The 16,721-nt window shown below is 42.6% G+C and overlaps 3 protein-coding genes across 3 annotated transcripts; 2 read left to right on the top strand and 1 right to left on the bottom strand.

Moving 5' to 3' along the window:
- Positions 1-490: 490 nt before the first annotated feature.
- Positions 491-2,338, bottom strand: dynlt1a (dynein light chain Tctex-type 1a; the record flags this gene model as incomplete). The annotated part of the gene is made up of 5 exons (XM_080537255.1): positions 491-631; positions 1,311-1,388; positions 1,573-1,696; positions 2,015-2,056; positions 2,312-2,338. 5 exons carry the CDS (start codon positions 2,336-2,338, stop codon positions 561-563), a joined length of 342 nt encoding a protein of 113 aa, XP_080393381.1. The 3' UTR covers positions 491-560.
- A 2,202-nt stretch (positions 2,339-4,540) lies between these two features.
- zmpste24 (zinc metallopeptidase, STE24 homolog) lies at positions 4,541-13,297 on the top strand. The gene is made up of 10 exons (XM_080535918.1): positions 4,541-4,877; positions 5,511-5,657; positions 6,805-6,891; positions 7,122-7,238; positions 7,750-7,902; positions 8,752-8,893; positions 10,280-10,455; positions 10,736-10,840; positions 11,324-11,467; positions 11,678-13,297. The coding sequence occupies exons 1-10, from the start codon at positions 4,773-4,775 to the stop codon at positions 11,900-11,902; spliced, it is 1,401 nt and encodes a 466-aa protein (XP_080392044.1). The 5' UTR covers positions 4,541-4,772; the 3' UTR covers positions 11,903-13,297.
- Positions 13,298-13,890: 593 nt separating this feature from the next.
- On the top strand, positions 13,891-16,476 carry atp5if1b (ATP synthase inhibitory factor subunit 1b). The gene is made up of 3 exons (XM_080531037.1): positions 13,891-14,014; positions 14,911-15,023; positions 16,041-16,476. The coding sequence occupies exons 1-3, from the start codon at positions 13,946-13,948 to the stop codon at positions 16,180-16,182; spliced, it is 324 nt and encodes a 107-aa protein (XP_080387163.1). The 5' UTR covers positions 13,891-13,945; the 3' UTR covers positions 16,183-16,476.
- The last annotated feature ends 245 nt before the right edge of the window (positions 16,477-16,721 follow it).

Below are 16,721 nucleotides of genomic sequence, written 5' to 3'. Positions count from 1 at the left end.
TGATTCATTGATTTGCCTACATAATTTTTTTTTCAAGAAAGTATTCTGTGTTCTATGAGAACCCTCGGGGCAGGTTTCACAGACAAGGTTTACTCCTAGTCCTAGACTAAAAAGCATCTTCAATGGAGGTTCTACATTGAAGGTGTGATTTAGTCCAGGACTAGGCTTGGGCTTTGTCTGTGGAACCGGCCCTATATCCGAATTAGACTGTTGTGGTAGGTCTATACAGTGTGAGTAGACTGGTGCCTTTGCATACTGGATGACACCACTCCGGTATACAGTAATTGTAGACTAAATAAATCTCTTGTTGAATAATTTGCCAATTGGCCTTGTATTATTATTCTTTTTTACTAATGATTTCTAATAAACAATTATAGAATAATAATTATCCACCAGTATAGTCTCATTAATAAGGAAATGGAGTGATATTCTAATTTCTAAAAGGTCTGGATTTATTACACTAAGTTTACATTTGCAAAACTAGAATGGTATGATATGATACGAGTTAAGCTGGTTTAAAAGCAGGAAAGGAGGAGGGGGTCCACTGGTTGTTGGTCCCGTCACACAGCCAGCCCAAAGACACTGATGATGCAGTACATGGTCTTGTTCTCCCACCTCACGGTGCAGCTTCCTGGTAGAGGGAATAGAAAGCAAACAACTCTGCTTTCACTGGTCAGCTAGTAGCTTTTTATCGTTTTAAAACAGTAACAACAACATAATAGTAATGATGTCTTAAAGGTATTACATGTATAGTGCCTATTCATTATAGAAGAATAATCATCAAAGTGCATACAATAAAATAAAATGGAAACATTTTAAAAACGTTTTACATTTCAGCCAGTGCCACGCTAATAGGCTAGGTGCACGATCTCCACTACTTCCTGAAAGGCACCTGGCATGAACATATCCTGTCTCACTCTATTGGTTTAATTGATTAATCAGCTGTGCGGTAAAATGTTGGAACACAGTGCACAGCTGATTAATCAATTAAACCAATAGAGTGAGACAGGATAATTATGTTCATGCCAGGTGCCTTTCAGGAAGTAGTGGAGATCGTGCACCTAGCCTATTCAGACCGCTAAACACCATTCTCCTCTTCAGTACTTCAGGGCTTTACACACTACAGGCCATGCCTGAACCATACTACACTGGCTCAGATAATTTCAGCTCACATTCTCCTTCCTTTGCCTGGTTCTGTGCGCCAGCCATGCAAATCCGACGCTTTTACAGCCGTTATGGATGCATAACAAGGCGAACACTGGAGGCTTTAACTCGAGTTGGCTCAACGCGGTTTGGCAAACATGGCTTACCGTCAATAGTGTTGTCCCAGAAGCACGAGCTGGCAGTGTGCAGGCCGGCTCCGTTTTTCTGCAGTATTATGCAGGTCACTGATGGAATGGGAACAGCACAATTACAAAAAAAGCGAAAGTGGAAGAGATTACCACCTGAGTGTGTTGTGAAAAACCTCCCATTGCCACGAATCACGATAGGGAGAGACATGCTTTTATTGTAGCCTAATGATCAAAACTGGTTTAGAAAGTGTCTGTACCAGTTAGCGTCAAATGGGTTTACCTATGTACTTGAAGGGTTTTCCCAGTTTGGCCAGTTGGTTCAGACTGGTCTCCACTATGCTGGATGTCCATTGATTGATTCGACTTTGTTGATAGGCACTGTTGGCGATGGTTGCCTCCACAGTCTGCAATGATGATGTCAGTTTTCACAGTCACACAGACAGACACCCATTTATGATTAAACTATAACTCCGTTTACATTCTGTTCTCATGTGAACAGACATTGAATGAAAAGTGGTATTACAAAAAGATGACATTAATTAATTGTATTGGAAATGTGTGTGTGGCATGACATTATTATATGCATTGGATTTAATGTTGATGTTAATCAATGTTCATGTTTAATGACTAATATTTAGAGCCAAGCAGGTCCCAAACTCCCAACTATTAGTGTCAGAAGAATTGTCGGTTTCCACTCTAAAAAGAGATTGAGTCACACTTACGTCTTTTATTATGGTGGTAATGTCATCAACAACAAATGCAGTCTGAAAAAGGCAATACACATTAACCGTAAAAGACATTAAACATCAAACATGTGCATGGCACTAAGCCTATTACAATTCAGTGTGTGAGAGAATGTTTTTCTTTTTAACGGGGTTTGTTTGCCCACTATAGCTGGCGTTTTTAGTAAGGCAGTCACAAAACACGGTACAATAAAACTATTTCACAATGTTTCAATTTGTGGCGATTGTAAGTCCTACCGTTTAGTTAAATAGGCCTGTATTTCTTTATTATCCTACCTCCTCGGTGGATTGAAACTCGTCCATGCTGTTGTGATGTGGGTTTAGTGTTGGTTGCTATAGGGACCTCACTCCAAACAAATCAGGCCGTTAAATCACGGAACTGTCATGCCAAACCACACTCATTGAATCAGTGCACTGGAACTGTTTTGGTTTAGGCTATTTGTTTTCGGTAAAGAAACAGAACGGGATAAAGTCATTAAGATGTATGTGGGCCTATATGGCCTATTATATAGTAGCCTGGTGCAATTAGACTTTTATTGCGCTGTGATCCTGAGGATGTTTTTTCTACTTTCGGTATTGAAAATGCTTTAGTGAACATATAACATGGAACATAATTATTCTGTCACATGACACGAGGCATATACTGTTTGCTTTTGTGACGTCAAAGTAAAGGTCATAAAAACATTGATAAACATTCTAGAATCCAGACAAACACATGTTCGATATGCAAAAGTGCCAGCCCAGAACACTTGTGTCTGTGAATTGGACCGGCCACAAAACTGAGAGAAGTTACAGTTATGTGTAAACTTTGAACGAAATGGATTGGCATGAGCAATCAGAGCAGTCAAGGTGGATGCGGTCCGTGTTTATGGCTAGCTCCCCTCGCCCTAGCAGAAGCAGAGTCAGGACAGGTTCAACCTCTTCTGGATGGATAGACAATCCCACAGTTGCACATGTTCAACCTCTTCTGGATGGATGGACAATCCCCATCACTTTATTCACGGCTGCTCTTCTCTTCCTTTGCTACATCTATTGGAACAGAATAGCGCTTTTCTCCCAGGTAAGACTGGTCTAGACTTCATTAATTACATTACATTGATTGATCATACTCGACTTTTCACTTTTCAAAAAATGCGGGTCGAGAGAGGACGCTTGTTTTCGCCGCTTCTCCGCCCGAAATCTAGATATAGTACTTGCAGTATACAGAGTAGATTGTCCTACAAAGACACTCTAGATTTAGTAATCTAAAAATTAATTAGACCCCTATACTTTCTTTTATTTATTTTTTTGTTTCTTTTTATTTTACTACTCGATCTTTTCAGTTTGTAAAGCGTCTTAATTTGAGTGTCTAGAAAAGCGCTATATAAGTCTAATGTATTATTATTATTATTATATATTATATATTATATATTATATTTATATATTAATAATATTATTATATATATATTATAATAATAATAATACTATTGTCAAGAGATGTCAACGTGTACGATACATTGGCAGTTTTAGGTCACCTATTAAAATGTACAATTGATTAAATTCATATTAGCATGCCCATGGGAGGAAGACATGCTTCCACCGTATATTAATTGGGTTCATCCTATCCAATATTCAAATACTTCCATATTGCCATTCCATATTCATTTTGTGTAGAACGTCTGGAGATGGGTGATCAAACGTCGTCTTGGATCGGAGAAGACCAGAAAAAGCTGCTCAAACCTGTCCAACGTCAACTGTCTGGATGTGAAGGTTACTATGCTGAGGAGGGCCTTGCTGAGGAGGGCCTTGGAGAAGCATAGTGGACACCACCACCACCACCATCATCATCAGACAGACCCCTCAGGTCCCCCACCTCTCCAATGCTGCTCTCGGCGCATCCACGTTGGAAAGAGACATGAGGAAAGCAACAACTCCTCACGCTGGGAAAGTGCAGCATAATATGTATCCAATGCATCAAAACTAAATAAAGCAGATGTAAACAAGATGAAAAGTTGTTATTTTGTTTTATTCATGAGGTATTTTGTATATGCAAAATAATAACAATAATAATAATAATAATAATAATAACAATAACAATAATAATAATAACAATAATAATACCCTAACCCTAATAATCCTTCCTTCTAGCATTGTAACTGCCAATGGCACCTGGTCCTAATATAGACTTTTTCAGATGACTGATAATAATTATTATAATAATAACCTTTTATTTGTATAGCGCTTTTCCTGCAAACGTTGCAGCTCAAAGTGCTCCAAGTGATGTGTAGATGATTCACTTACTTTAGACAAATGTACTTACAGTGTTGTAAGTCGCTTTGGATAAAAGCATCTGCTAAATGTAAAACATGTCAATGTAAATGTACTCCTTATGAGTTATTGAACACTATCCTAAAGAAGAGGAGGAAGCCTATATTGAGCATGGAACTATTGTTTCTGTGACCTGGTTTCATGGGGAACATAATCAACTGCTGCACTGTCAATTTAGCATGAATGGACACTGCAAGCGAATGAGCATGACATGAGATATCATTGTCAGTGGCTGGCTAGATATTAGGCAGTTTAAAGTGGGGATTTAAACTTCATTAAATAATCCGAGTTTGACACTTCTTATCTGATCTTTAGAATCACGTTTGGAGAGTTTGTGTGTACGGGCAGCGGTCTTTACCGGGTCTAGCTAGCTAGCTACTCAGCTAGCCAAGATTGCTAACTTCAAACATACCCCGAGTACAGAATAAAGATGCAGTCAATACTTGACCTTCCAATCGAAAATCAGATATTTTATGCAGTGCTGGTCTTCTCATGGACGGTGAACCTGTGGGAGGCCTACCTTGCCTACAGACAGGTAATTGAGAGCATGTCATTGTGTGTATCGTAACTGTCAAACCCACGAAGGTGGATTCCTCAACTAGCCCCATCTCGCTGGCAAGCAACTATGTTTTCACCGTTTCACTGCAACAATCTGTCATCTTTCTAGCCATGTCACTGTTTCAATACATAGCCATGGAAACTTACTAACCGCCCTTTATGGCTGACGTCACCTGCCATCTAACATGCATACTTGAATAGATTTGCTCCTGAATAATTAACAGTATTGGGCACAGGTCAATCAAATACTTTGTTTGCCATACAATCAGATACAAATATGTTATATATTATACACACACACACACACACACACACACACACACACACACACACACACACACACACATATACATACAGGGAGATCAGAGCACACACAGATTTTGGTTGATGAACACTATATGCTATTGCCATTGTTTTGCTATCATTTTGTTGTTGTTGTTGTTATTATTATTATGACATTACACTGCTAATTGATATTGTTTGATTGTTGCGTTGTTGAGGAGTTGCTTACCCTAAAGCATTTCATTACATTGCTTCCTGTATATTGTGTAAATGTCAACGACCATTAAAGTTTGATTACATTTGAATGTGATCTGTTTCAACTACGTAGCGTAGCATCTACAGGTCGACCACGCATGTTCCCCAGGAGCTGGGGAAGATCATGGACACGGTCACCTTTGAGAAGTCACGCCTCTACCAACTGGACAAGAGCAACTTCAGCTTCTGGTCCGGGCTGTACTCAGAGACCGAGGGGACGGTAGGCACAGTGAACGGACCCCTCTGTGGGCCGGGTCCTAAACAGAGCAGCGCCATCCAATTAGGCCAAGCTCAAGCTTACATGAAACAACTAGTTAAAGTTACGTGAGTGTGCTGCTGACTGAGCTAAGAGTTGGTGGTCTGCCTGCAGCAGCCCCACTGTAACACACTTCTGTAACACACTTCTGTAACACACTGTAACACACAGCCCACTGTAACACACTGCTGTAACACACTGCTGTAACACACTTCTGTAACACACTGTAACACACTGCTGTAACACACTTCTGTAACACACTGCTGTAACACTGTAACACACTGCTGTAACACTGTAACACACTTCTGTAACACACTGCTGTAACACTGTAACACACTTCTGTAACACACTGCCCACTGTAACACACTGCTGTAACACACTGCTGTAACACACTCTGTAACACACTGCTGTAACACACTCTGTAACACACTGTAACACACTGCTGTAACACACTTCTGTAACACACTTCTGTAACACACTTCTGTAACACACTGCTGTAACACACTGCTGTAACACACTACTGTAACACTGTAACACACTTCTGTAACACACTGCTGTAACACTGTAACACACTGCTGTAACACTGTAACACACTGCCCACTGTAACACACTGCTGTAACACTGTAACACACTGCTGTAACACTGTAACACACTGCTGTAACACTGTAACACACTGCTGTAACACTGTAACACACTGCCCACTGTAACACACTGCTGTAACACACTGCTGTAACACACTCTGTAACACACTGTAACACACAGCCCACTGTAACACACTGCTGTAACACACTGCCCACTGTAACACACTAACACACTCTAACACACTGCTGTAACACACTGCTGTAACACACTGTAACACACTGCCCACTGTAACACACTGCCCACTGTAACACACTGTAACACACTGCTGTAACACACACTGCTGTAACACACTGCCCACTGTAACACACTGCTGTAACACACTGTAACACACTGTAACACACTGCTGTAACACACTGCTGTAACACACACTGCTGTAACACACTGCCCACTGTAACACACTGCTGTAACACACTGCCCACTGTAACACACTGTAACACACTGTAACATACGGCTGTTGTCTGTCTCACAGCTGATCCTGCTCCTGGGAGGGATCCCTTTTCTCTGGAGAGTATCCGGGGTCGTGACCGGTCGCTTTGGACTGGGCCCAGAGTATGAGGTGTGTGTATTACCATTGCATTCTCTGTGTGTGTGTGTGTGTGTGCGTGTGTGTGCGTGTGTGTGCGTGGGCACGTTCACGTGTGCGCGCTCGCTCCACACTGAAAATACATAGGCAGTCCAAATTTTTCTTCAATAGGAATTCATTCATTCATTCATTCATTCATTCATGCGTGAGCTAATCCCGATAAACAACAAAATAATTCAATGCTTTGTCTTTTCCTGTTTTAGATCTCCCAGTCCCTTACTTTCCTGATGCTGGCGACCTTGTTCAGTGCCTTCACTGGGATCCCCTGGAGCGTCTACAACACCTTCGTCATTGAGGAGAAGCACGGGTTCAACCAGCAGGTGAACACAGACGACTGTCTTACACCAGGGTTCCCACGCTGGTCTTAAAATGACTTAAAGTCTAAAATCCAGCAATCAAATCTATAAGGCCTAAAACGGTCTTACATTTCAGTTATTCGGTCTAAAAATGAGGCGCGCTAGGTCTTAAAAATTACATCCTGCAAGGAAATCAGTCTGACCACATTTATTTACGTGGGAATTAATCAAGCTGGAACCCAAAAAATGCCAATTCGCTTCCTTTCGTCTGTATGGCAGTGAAATCCCTATTTTCATCACCTCGTGGCTGACAAAAAGCTATCATGGTGTCGCGAATAGGTCAAAAATTAGATTCAAAGATGTCTAAAAAAAGGTCTAAAAAGGTCTTAAATTTGACTTGTTGAAACTTGTAAGAACCCTGTTATACACAATCAAATGAATGCATGTTTTGTTTTTCACAGCATGTTTTCTCAGTTGTAGAAGGCTCCCTGTCCAGTCTCTCTGTTCTCATTGTCTTCTCTGTGCCTCCTCTCAGACGCTGGGGTTCTTCCTGAAGGATGCGGTCAAGAAGTTTATTGTGACCCAGTGCATCTTGTTGCCTGTGACCTCACTGCTGCTGTACATCATCAAGGTCGGAGGAGACTACTTCTTTATCTACGCCTGGCTCTTCACTCTGGGCGTGTCTCTGGTAAGTCCCTTACAAAAATAGAAAACAGGAAGTCACGTTACGTTTACATTTTTGGGCATTCAGCACTTTTATCCAAAGCGACTTACAACAGATACGTTTGTCTAAGTAAGTGAACCATCTAACCGTCAGTCATTGCAATAAAAAGTAATCTATGTTCGGGCCAGGGACTATTGGCAGTCACAATGCTAGAAATAGGAAGAATTAAGATTATTATTATTTAATTTTTTAAATACCTCTTTCTCTGGTTAGTCCCTTTTAACTCTGTCTGATGTGATATAGTCATTTAAATCAACAGTAGTTACAGTAACCAGTGATCGAAACAGTGTCATTACACCTCATTCAAAGGCAGACTGTTTTGTCAGTTGGGTTTAGTAACTTAGTGATTTCAGCTTGTCCAATGGTTCAAATATATTTCCTTCACATAGTTCCTGTTCAGAATCAGAATCGTTTTTATTACATGCCAATGTACAAGTATACAAGAGTAACATTCTTTGGCTTTGGTTTCTCAGCATTGGTATTGCAGCATCAAGATACCTGGGGTAGTGGTGGTCTAGTGGATAGTGAGTTGGACTTGTGATCGGAAGGTTGTGAGTTCAAATCCCGCCTGAAATCACACCCCTACTAGTGTGCCCTTGAGTAAGGCACTTAGCCCTCAGTTACTCCAGGGGGAATGTCCCTGTAATTCGTAATTGTAAGTCGCTTTGGATTAAAAGCGTCTGCTAAATGGCAAAATTAAAACGTCGTTTTTATTACATGCCAATGTACAAGTATACAATGGCAAAATTAAAATTAAAATTAATTAAGATACAAAATCACAATAATAAAGTAATAGTTCTTCTGCCCTCCTAGGTGCTGGTGACCATCTATGCTGACTACATCGCTCCCCTGTTTGACAAGTTTACCCCATTGCCAGAGGGAGAGCTGAAAACAGAGATCGAGTCCATGGCCAAGTCTATCAGCTTCCCCCTCACCAAGGTCTATATAGTGGAGGGTGAGGCTCTGATACCTAACTCAACATCTTACGCTGCATGTAAACTGTCAGCTCTTGTTTCTCCTAAGTAGGAGACACTATACACTATATCGATAAACATGTGAATGACGGTTTTGTCACACGTGTGTCTGGCCCGAACGGACCACACAACTGTACTAGGGGTGGGCATCGACGATCGATAAGGATCTTGGTCGATCACAAAATAAAACATTTGGTCATCACAAAAAAATCGACCAAATGTTTTATTTTGTGATCGACCAAGATCCTTATCGATCAATTATCGATCGTCGATGCCCACCCCTAAACTGTACGCGTGTAGGATCAGAGGCTCCCCTATGTTGGCTGCAAAGTTGTCCTACATGTGGTTTTAACATTCAGATAATGGATAAAGTGACAGCTGCTGGTAGGAGGACTGTATACCGTAGGAGTGAACCCCCTCGGCAGCCAACACAGGGCAGCCTGTGACCCCACACGCGGTCCATTCCGTCCAGCATGGGTCCTCATCGGCTACACGTAACTAGGGCTGCAACGATTAGTCGATTAGTCACGACTAATCGATTACGAAAATTCGTCGACGTGAAATGTTGTTGTCGACTAATCGCATAAAAAGATATATTTTTAAAAAACGTTTTTTTTTTATTTTATTTTTTTATTTTATTTTTATTTTTAAACGGGAGCCATTTAAGAATCAGCTGGGTAAGTTTTAGCTAACGTTGTTAGCCAACTGGCTAACGTTATATTGTTAGGGTCGTAATGTTTATGTTAGCTTTACTGTTACATGTTGGAAAACAACGTCTCATGGACAGGGCTGTACATGCTATGAGCGTTTGTGCTATTAATTTATTTGCCCTGTGGCACGCATGTGACAGACAGAGGCGCTTGTATGTAACGTTACGTAGCAGGGGTTTTCCATGTTGAAGCCAGGAGAACGCGAGATGAAATGAAGTGAGGGGTGGTCGCTATTAAAATACCAGGTAGTCATGGTGGATGATCATGAATGATGCTTGATAAGTGAATGCTATTTCAATTATGTTGAGTCCACCAGCGAGCTGTCTGTAAGATAAACAGCGCCAAGCGTAGCCTACTAACGTGAGCTGTCTGTAGTCTAGCCAGCAATGCTAGCTAGCCAATCAACTAGCTCTGTGAGCAGCTGTAGCTTGGCGTAACGTTAGGTTAGATAGCTAGTTAAGCCGGATTTATGCTTCTGCGTCGCCATTTACGCGCAGCGAAAAGCCACATGACTAATCGCGACTAACCGGAAAAATAATCGACAGATTAGTCGACTACCAAAATAATCGTTAGTTGCAGCCCTACACGTAACCAAGGAGATCTGTCATGTTCTAGAACCCGGCCTAACGTTCCCTTTCTCCTACCTACTGTTCCAAGGTTCCAAGCGTTCTTCCCACAGCAACGCCTACTTCTATGGGTTCTTCAAGAACAAGCGCATTGTGCTGTTTGACACCCTGCTGGAGGACTACTCCCCCCTCAACAAGGCCGAGGAGCCGGAGCCTGAGCAGACGGAGGAGAATGACACCCCCAGTGAGGCCAAAGCCAAGCCCAAGGTGAGAGACACTCCTCTACACAGAGAGAGAGAGCTTCGTGATAACAATACACCCAACACACACATGCATTTCGATTGTGTCTTTGGTTATAGATGAGTGGTTTTACACTAGTCACATTGCTGCATTATGTCTGTAAAAGACCTCACACACATTTGAATTTTTAAGTAAGTAGGTGGTTGGTCTTGTGTTGGTAGTTCATGATCAAGTTGGGGCTATGATATGTTTGATTTAATGTTTTTTAAGTTCAGGGAGATTTTTATTGCTGTAACCATTTGTCCAGAACAAGAAGCAAGGCTGCAACAACCCAGAGATTCTGGCGGTCCTGGGACACGAGCTAGGCCACTGGAAGCTGGGCCACACTGTCAAGAACATCGTCATCAGTCAGGTGTGTTTCTAGGTTCCAGGTGTGTCTAATGATCGTACGGTCGTCGGTTCGATCTACTCCTGTCCAGGTATTGAGGTGTCCATGGGCAAGACACTGAATTTCAAATTGCTCCCAATGAGTGGGTTGCATGGTAGCTTGCCGCCATTGGTGTGTGAATGAGAAGCCATTGTAAAGCGCTTTGGAATAAGGTGCTATATAAGTGCAATCCATTTATTTACGATTTATCATCTCTACTTCAAACAAACAAATGATGCCTCGTGGAGCCGGATGTGAGGATTGAACCTCCCTAAGCTCCAGGCTACCTACCTGCCCGTCCCAACTTACCTCATATCTGTGCCGCATAGCAGATCCACGGTTTTATGATCAATAATCACATGTAATGATCATCTACTGTGACTTTCCGCTGTAGAAATGCATGTATGAAATGAATGTCATTCTGATCGTAATGATAACATTTGTAACATCCTGTCTCTGTTATCGCAGATGAACTCCTTCCTGTGTTTCTTCCTGTTTGCGGTTCTGATTGGACGGAAGGAGCTGTTCCTGGCCTTCGGTTTCACAGACAGCCAGCCCACGCTGATCGGGTTGATGATCATATTTCAGTTCATCTTTTCCCCGTACAATGAGGTAAGCAACTGATCTCCTAAACGTGGCGTTAACCTGTCTGCATCAGGACACGCTTCAGTGGAGTGTGGAGAGATCGAAGCTGTTGAAATGCTGAAACTATTCTCATTACATCAACTGTACATCGCAGCAATTTCGCACAAATCTTTCGAGTCTTGTGTCTTATTTTTCTCTCTCCCCCCCCCCCCCCCCCCCCCCCTTCCCTCCATCCAGCTCCTGTCTTTCTGCCTGACGGTCCTGAGCCGTAGGTTCGAGTTCCAGGCGGACGCCTTCGCGCGGGGCATGGGCCGGGCCACGGAGCTCTACTCCGCCCTCATCAAGCTCAACAAGGACAACCTGGGCTTCCCCGTGGCCGACTGGCTCTTCTCCATGTGGCACTACTCCCACCCCCCTCTGCTGGAGCGCCTACGGGCCCTGGGGGGCACCAAGCAGGACTGACGGGGACAGAGGGGGGAGCCTCGACGGCTGCCCTACCCCTCCAAAGGCCTCCGCAGACCCCTTCAGGCCCTCTGATTACTTTCTCTCTCTCTCTCTCTCTCTCTCTCTCTCTCTCTCTCTCTCTCTCTCTCTCTTTGTCTATTCCCTCTCCTTTTTCTTGTTTTTGTTGTTGTTCCTGTATTCAGTCCATTTTGGTTCCTTTTTTCTCCTTTTTTATTTTTTATTTTTATTTTTTATCTCAAACTTGCACATAACCAAAACGGAGCAGCATAGACAGCCTCAGAAATCATCTCTCTCCTCTCCTCAGAGGCAAACATGGAGTTGCATATGACAGCCAGTACAGTCAGAGAAGTGGGGGTGTAAAGGCCGATTTAAAGTTCTGCGTCGAATGTACGTGCGTAGCTTACGTTCCCTACGTAAGGGCTCTCGCACTTTACACTTCTGCGTAGGCCGCGCTGCAATTACACCGTCACATCGCTAGGTGGCAGAGTGTTTTCTATGCCCCTGTGCTGTGCCTCTTCCGGTTAGGAAGTCAACGGAGCTCAAAGCTCAAAGCGGCATAATAGCGATCTTTTTGTTGTTATGCTTGTTGTAAATAAAAGTTCTATGATGCATTGAAATGACATTAAACTAAGATAATACGATGGTTATCATAATTTTTCAAATCTTTATTAATAAGTAATTACAGAAAAAGTAAATGACATTTCTATCATGGCTTCCGCATTTTGGCCGACGAGAGAGTCGGAACCTTGTCTGAATCATGTGCTACCAAGCGGACCAATCACAGAGCTGACACGTACTTCGATTTTTTGAGAGGAGCGCGTCAAGGCTACGCACGGTCACGCGGGACTACGTAAGCTTACGTGTAGCCTACGGCGTCGACTTTACGCAGAACTTTAAACCGGCCTTTAAGAGTGTTGCTGTCGTCTCTATAGGTCACATTTTTGCAAGGGTTGCTATGGCTGATGACGACACCACCAAGGGAGTACAATTTTAAGTTAGCTTTTCAATTTTTTATGACAATTCTTCTGTTTAGTTATTTTTTATGCACTTATTTGTAAACAAGGGTCTGACCATAATTGTAAATAATTGATTTTGTGATTCAGCATAATGGCAAAAGGAGAAAAAAAAAAAAAAAGGAAGGAAGCGAATGCAAACTTTTGGCATATTTGAATGTGGTTTTGGAATCTTCTGTGAAATGTGTTATTGTTTAGTTTGTTCTTGTTTTGGTGCCTGTGTGAGCGAGGTGATGCAATATACTGTGTGAACCCAGTTTCGACTGACATTCAATGGCTGGGGAGTCAAGGGGGCGACTCCAAGGCACCCACCATCACATGACAGTGTTTGGTTTGATATCGCAGCATTGTGAATAAAATCCCTTCCCCACTTGTCATATTTCGGCTTTGTGTCCCTTCTTGCTTACGGTAGCCAGAGTCACATTAGTTTTCATACAGTGACGGGTGCACTAATAACACACTGATATACAGCCTTATATTAGTTCAGTCACAGATCAGAACATGTGTATTATGTGGTTGCAAATTAAACCACTCTTTCATGGGTGGTCAAACAAAACTCATAAAAAGAGTCTAACTCTGGCACCACATTGGTGATAAATTAATGCGAATTCCGGAGCAGTCTCGTATTTCACGTCGAGCCATAAGGACCATAGCAATCAGCGCGTACCAAGCTGGACCTATACAACAAGGGGTAAAGTCGTTACGTAGTAACGCCCTGCATGTGCTGTCCCTTACCAGACCATACCATTACGCATAGGGGTAGGCTATTTTTCGAATTATATTTTTTGCTGTCCACCGCAAATTACCTATCTCTGGATCTTGTCAAAAGACTTAATATATTAGAATGAACAAGTCGTAGGCTATTGAACCGTTATATATCATTCATAGAAACACAAGAAGGACGATGCGTTCGTTCATTGAACACCCCTCACTAGATAATGGAAGAGGCCGTTTTTGTTTTATTTTGGTGGACAAGGACAGTACGGTACTTCAGTGGTAGTTGAATTTTTGGGACAGAGAACTGAGAATGGCGAGATTTTTGACACCTAACGTCAGGAGTATCCTCACTACCCAGTTACGGATGTCATCCGACCAGGTAAAAACTAACACGAATGATTGACAACATGACTACATTTACAAGGAGCTCTTCGCTGCCACAATACAGTCTGAAGTCCGATGAAGCCCATGGCATTCAACATGTTCAGTGTCGCCTTGGGCTATTTTTAATGCTAGTCCAGATGATTCTGCTCAGTGTTCCATTGTGTCCCAGCCATGTTCTATGTGTCGCTCAGGGGTCCATGTGTGCTGCTCTCAGATGCTGCTCTGCAACCATGCATGGGCCACAGAGGCAGGTGGACGAAGTGAAGTCGTTTGCTAGAAAGCTAGTTTAAAATGTTTTAGGCATATTTAAGTTAACGTATGTATTTTTTGGGCCTCAGACCATCGTTTTGTGTATCTAGTTTGTGAATATGAATGGCGATGCTGACAATGATGTCGCACAATGGCCTGGACAGGTTGAAAAAGCATTGTTTACCTTTTCTGGTCAATTCTGTGGGTGGGTATTGTTGTGAAATGAATGTCAAGGTGTGATGTGTTTGAGATCAGTGGACCTTACTGCCTCACGTTTTACAGGATCGGCCCATGTTGTTCCCATGCTATCATTCCACAGGTGTTTCTTCAGTAAGAAGAAGGGGCTCATGTCGCGGGGTCAGCATGTCACATGACCAAGATTATGTTATCAGTGTTTTCCATGGATAAGGCTGTTATCAAGTCTGAAGGTCAAAACAGGTTATTTTCTCAACCAGTCAGCTATATTCTTATTAGGTAGATAACACATTTGGCCTTCAGAGCAGCATAACGATCCCTGCGAAACTGTGTTACTTGAAGCTCAGTGGACGTCTTATCAATTGCACTGTCATTGATTGATTATCAATATTCTGTGTACATACATGACCAGGCATTTTTCTTTTTATAAACCTTCCTGTGATCCAGCTGGGTGAGTTGGGCAAAGGTGCAGGAAAGGGAGGAGGTGGAGGAGGGTCTATCCGTGAGGCAGGAGGGGCTATGGGGAAGAGGGGGGTAGCTGAGGAGGAAATGTACTTCAGGTGAGTATGACTTACTATACTAACATATAGTATACATATACATACATACACCTGGTATGTTCTTGACAAAATGTAATCTTTTTGCAATAATAATAATAGCATTGTAACATTTACATTTTTGGCATTTAGCAGACGCCTTATTCTAAAGCGACTTACAATCAATACATTTGAATACTAAGCATGTGAATCAGCAATCCACCATTCGTTGCAGGAAGAGTAATCTAGCTCGGGCCTGGGGCCACTGATAGAAGGAAAAATCTTCTCCCTATCACCTTCTTCTAAAACTTATTTTTATTTTATTTTATTACTGGAGAAACTGAGAGACAGTACAAGGGGGGCAATAGAAGTTCTTAGGGACACAGTAGAGGGGAAAGCGGGTGTCTTTAGGAGACGTAGTGGTGAGGGTCAGACGTGTAACTTAATGAAAGTGGTCAATGTGGCAAGTTCTGCAGATAAACTGGATGCACCTGGCTAGTCTGGGACTGGGTAATGCCTGAACATTAACTGGCCATGAGCATTCCCCACGTGCACTAGTGGAAATATGAGAGGACTGACTGGATAGAGTTACGTTCAAGGTCGGCGGTGGAAATGGGCAAGGGTGGGCTCGTCTTGCCCACCCAATCAAAAGCTTTTCCAGAATTGTTGATATTCCCGGGCCGTGTTTGAACGCACGTAGGCCGGTCGGCCCCTGCCCACCCAAGGTGTTGATTCTGACACTGGGCCTGGTTAGGATTAGGTTTATGAGAGGACTGGTTAGGGTTAGGGTTATGAGAAGATTAGAGAGGGTTAGGATTATGAGAGGACTGGTTAGGGTTATGAGAGGACTGGTTAAGTTTGAGAGGACTGGATCAGCCTCTAAGATCTCCAAGTGTCTAGACTCTAGAGGGTCTGGAAGGTGCCAGGGGGCATATGGGAATGCATGTGGGGTTACTGTCTCTGCCTCTCCTCGTTCCATCTCTCTCCCTCTTTCTCTCTCTCTCTCTCCCTCTTTCTGCCTCCTCTTCTCTCCCGCTGCAGGCGTAAGGAGCAGGAGCAGATGGCGGCGCTGAAGCAGCACCACCAAGAGGAGATCGAACACCACAAGAAGGAGATCAGCCGTCTGCAGGGCGAGATCGACCGTCACAAGGGAAAGATCAGGAAACTGAAACATGATGACTGAAACATGATGACTGAAACTCCCGTTTATGATGATGCCTGGCCCAGTGATTCTTCATTACCAAACCCTAGTCATTGCCTGCACTGCCTCTCTAGGATGAACCCGTGAATGTGTGGTTAAATGTTCTGTACTTTAATGGTTGAGGTTATTAAAACAACGGTTTGAAATGGTTTATGTTCTCAAATGGCTCTTGCTGTCAGTTGTTGATATTGTTCATGCTTCAGCGACCTGGTTTGTATTGTGGGATTTCCTTGCATGATAATTATTGACATAGACAATAAAAGGGTGGATATAAAGGAGAAGGAAAAACTAAATATGGTGGTCTGTCTTTTATTGAAACTTGCACATGCCTGATGCCCTGTATTTCTTATGAAAGCTTGCGTCATTGCAACAAACTCAACATCATCCTTTGAAGAGGATGCAGAATGTCAAACAGAAGAAGAAATAACTAGATGTGGAGCAATACTATTTGTTGTTTTCTGTAAAAGGCACAATTGAAGATAGATAGGTAAACAAAAAAAGCACAGGTGTGGATTTCTTTT

Source organism: Nansenia antarctica, assembly GCF_963989245.1.
Source record: "Nansenia antarctica genome assembly, chromosome: 1".
Lineage (NCBI taxonomy): Eukaryota > Metazoa > Chordata > Actinopteri > Argentiniformes > Microstomatidae > Nansenia > Nansenia antarctica.
This window is presented reverse-complemented; position numbering and strand designations above follow the sequence as displayed.

Excerpts from the sequence above, each read along its gene's own strand:
- zmpste24 (XM_080535918.1), top strand. The coding sequence starts at position 4,773 with ATGCAGTCAATACTTGACCTTCCAATCGAAAATCAGATATTTTATGCA. Across the intron at positions 4,878-5,510 it reads CCTACCTTGCCTACAGACAG|CGTAGCATCTACAGGTCGAC; the intron begins GTAATTGAGAGC and ends TCAACTACGTAG. Across the intron at positions 5,658-6,804 it reads ACTCAGAGACCGAGGGGACG|CTGATCCTGCTCCTGGGAGG; the intron begins GTAGGCACAGTG and ends TCTGTCTCACAG.
- atp5if1b (XM_080531037.1), top strand. The coding sequence starts at position 13,946 with ATGGCGAGATTTTTGACACCTAACGTCAGGAGTATCCTCACTACCCAG. Across the intron at positions 14,015-14,910 it reads TACGGATGTCATCCGACCAG|CTGGGTGAGTTGGGCAAAGG; the intron begins GTAAAAACTAAC and ends CCTGTGATCCAG. Across the intron at positions 15,024-16,040 it reads GAGGAGGAAATGTACTTCAG|GCGTAAGGAGCAGGAGCAGA; the intron begins GTGAGTATGACT and ends CTCCCGCTGCAG.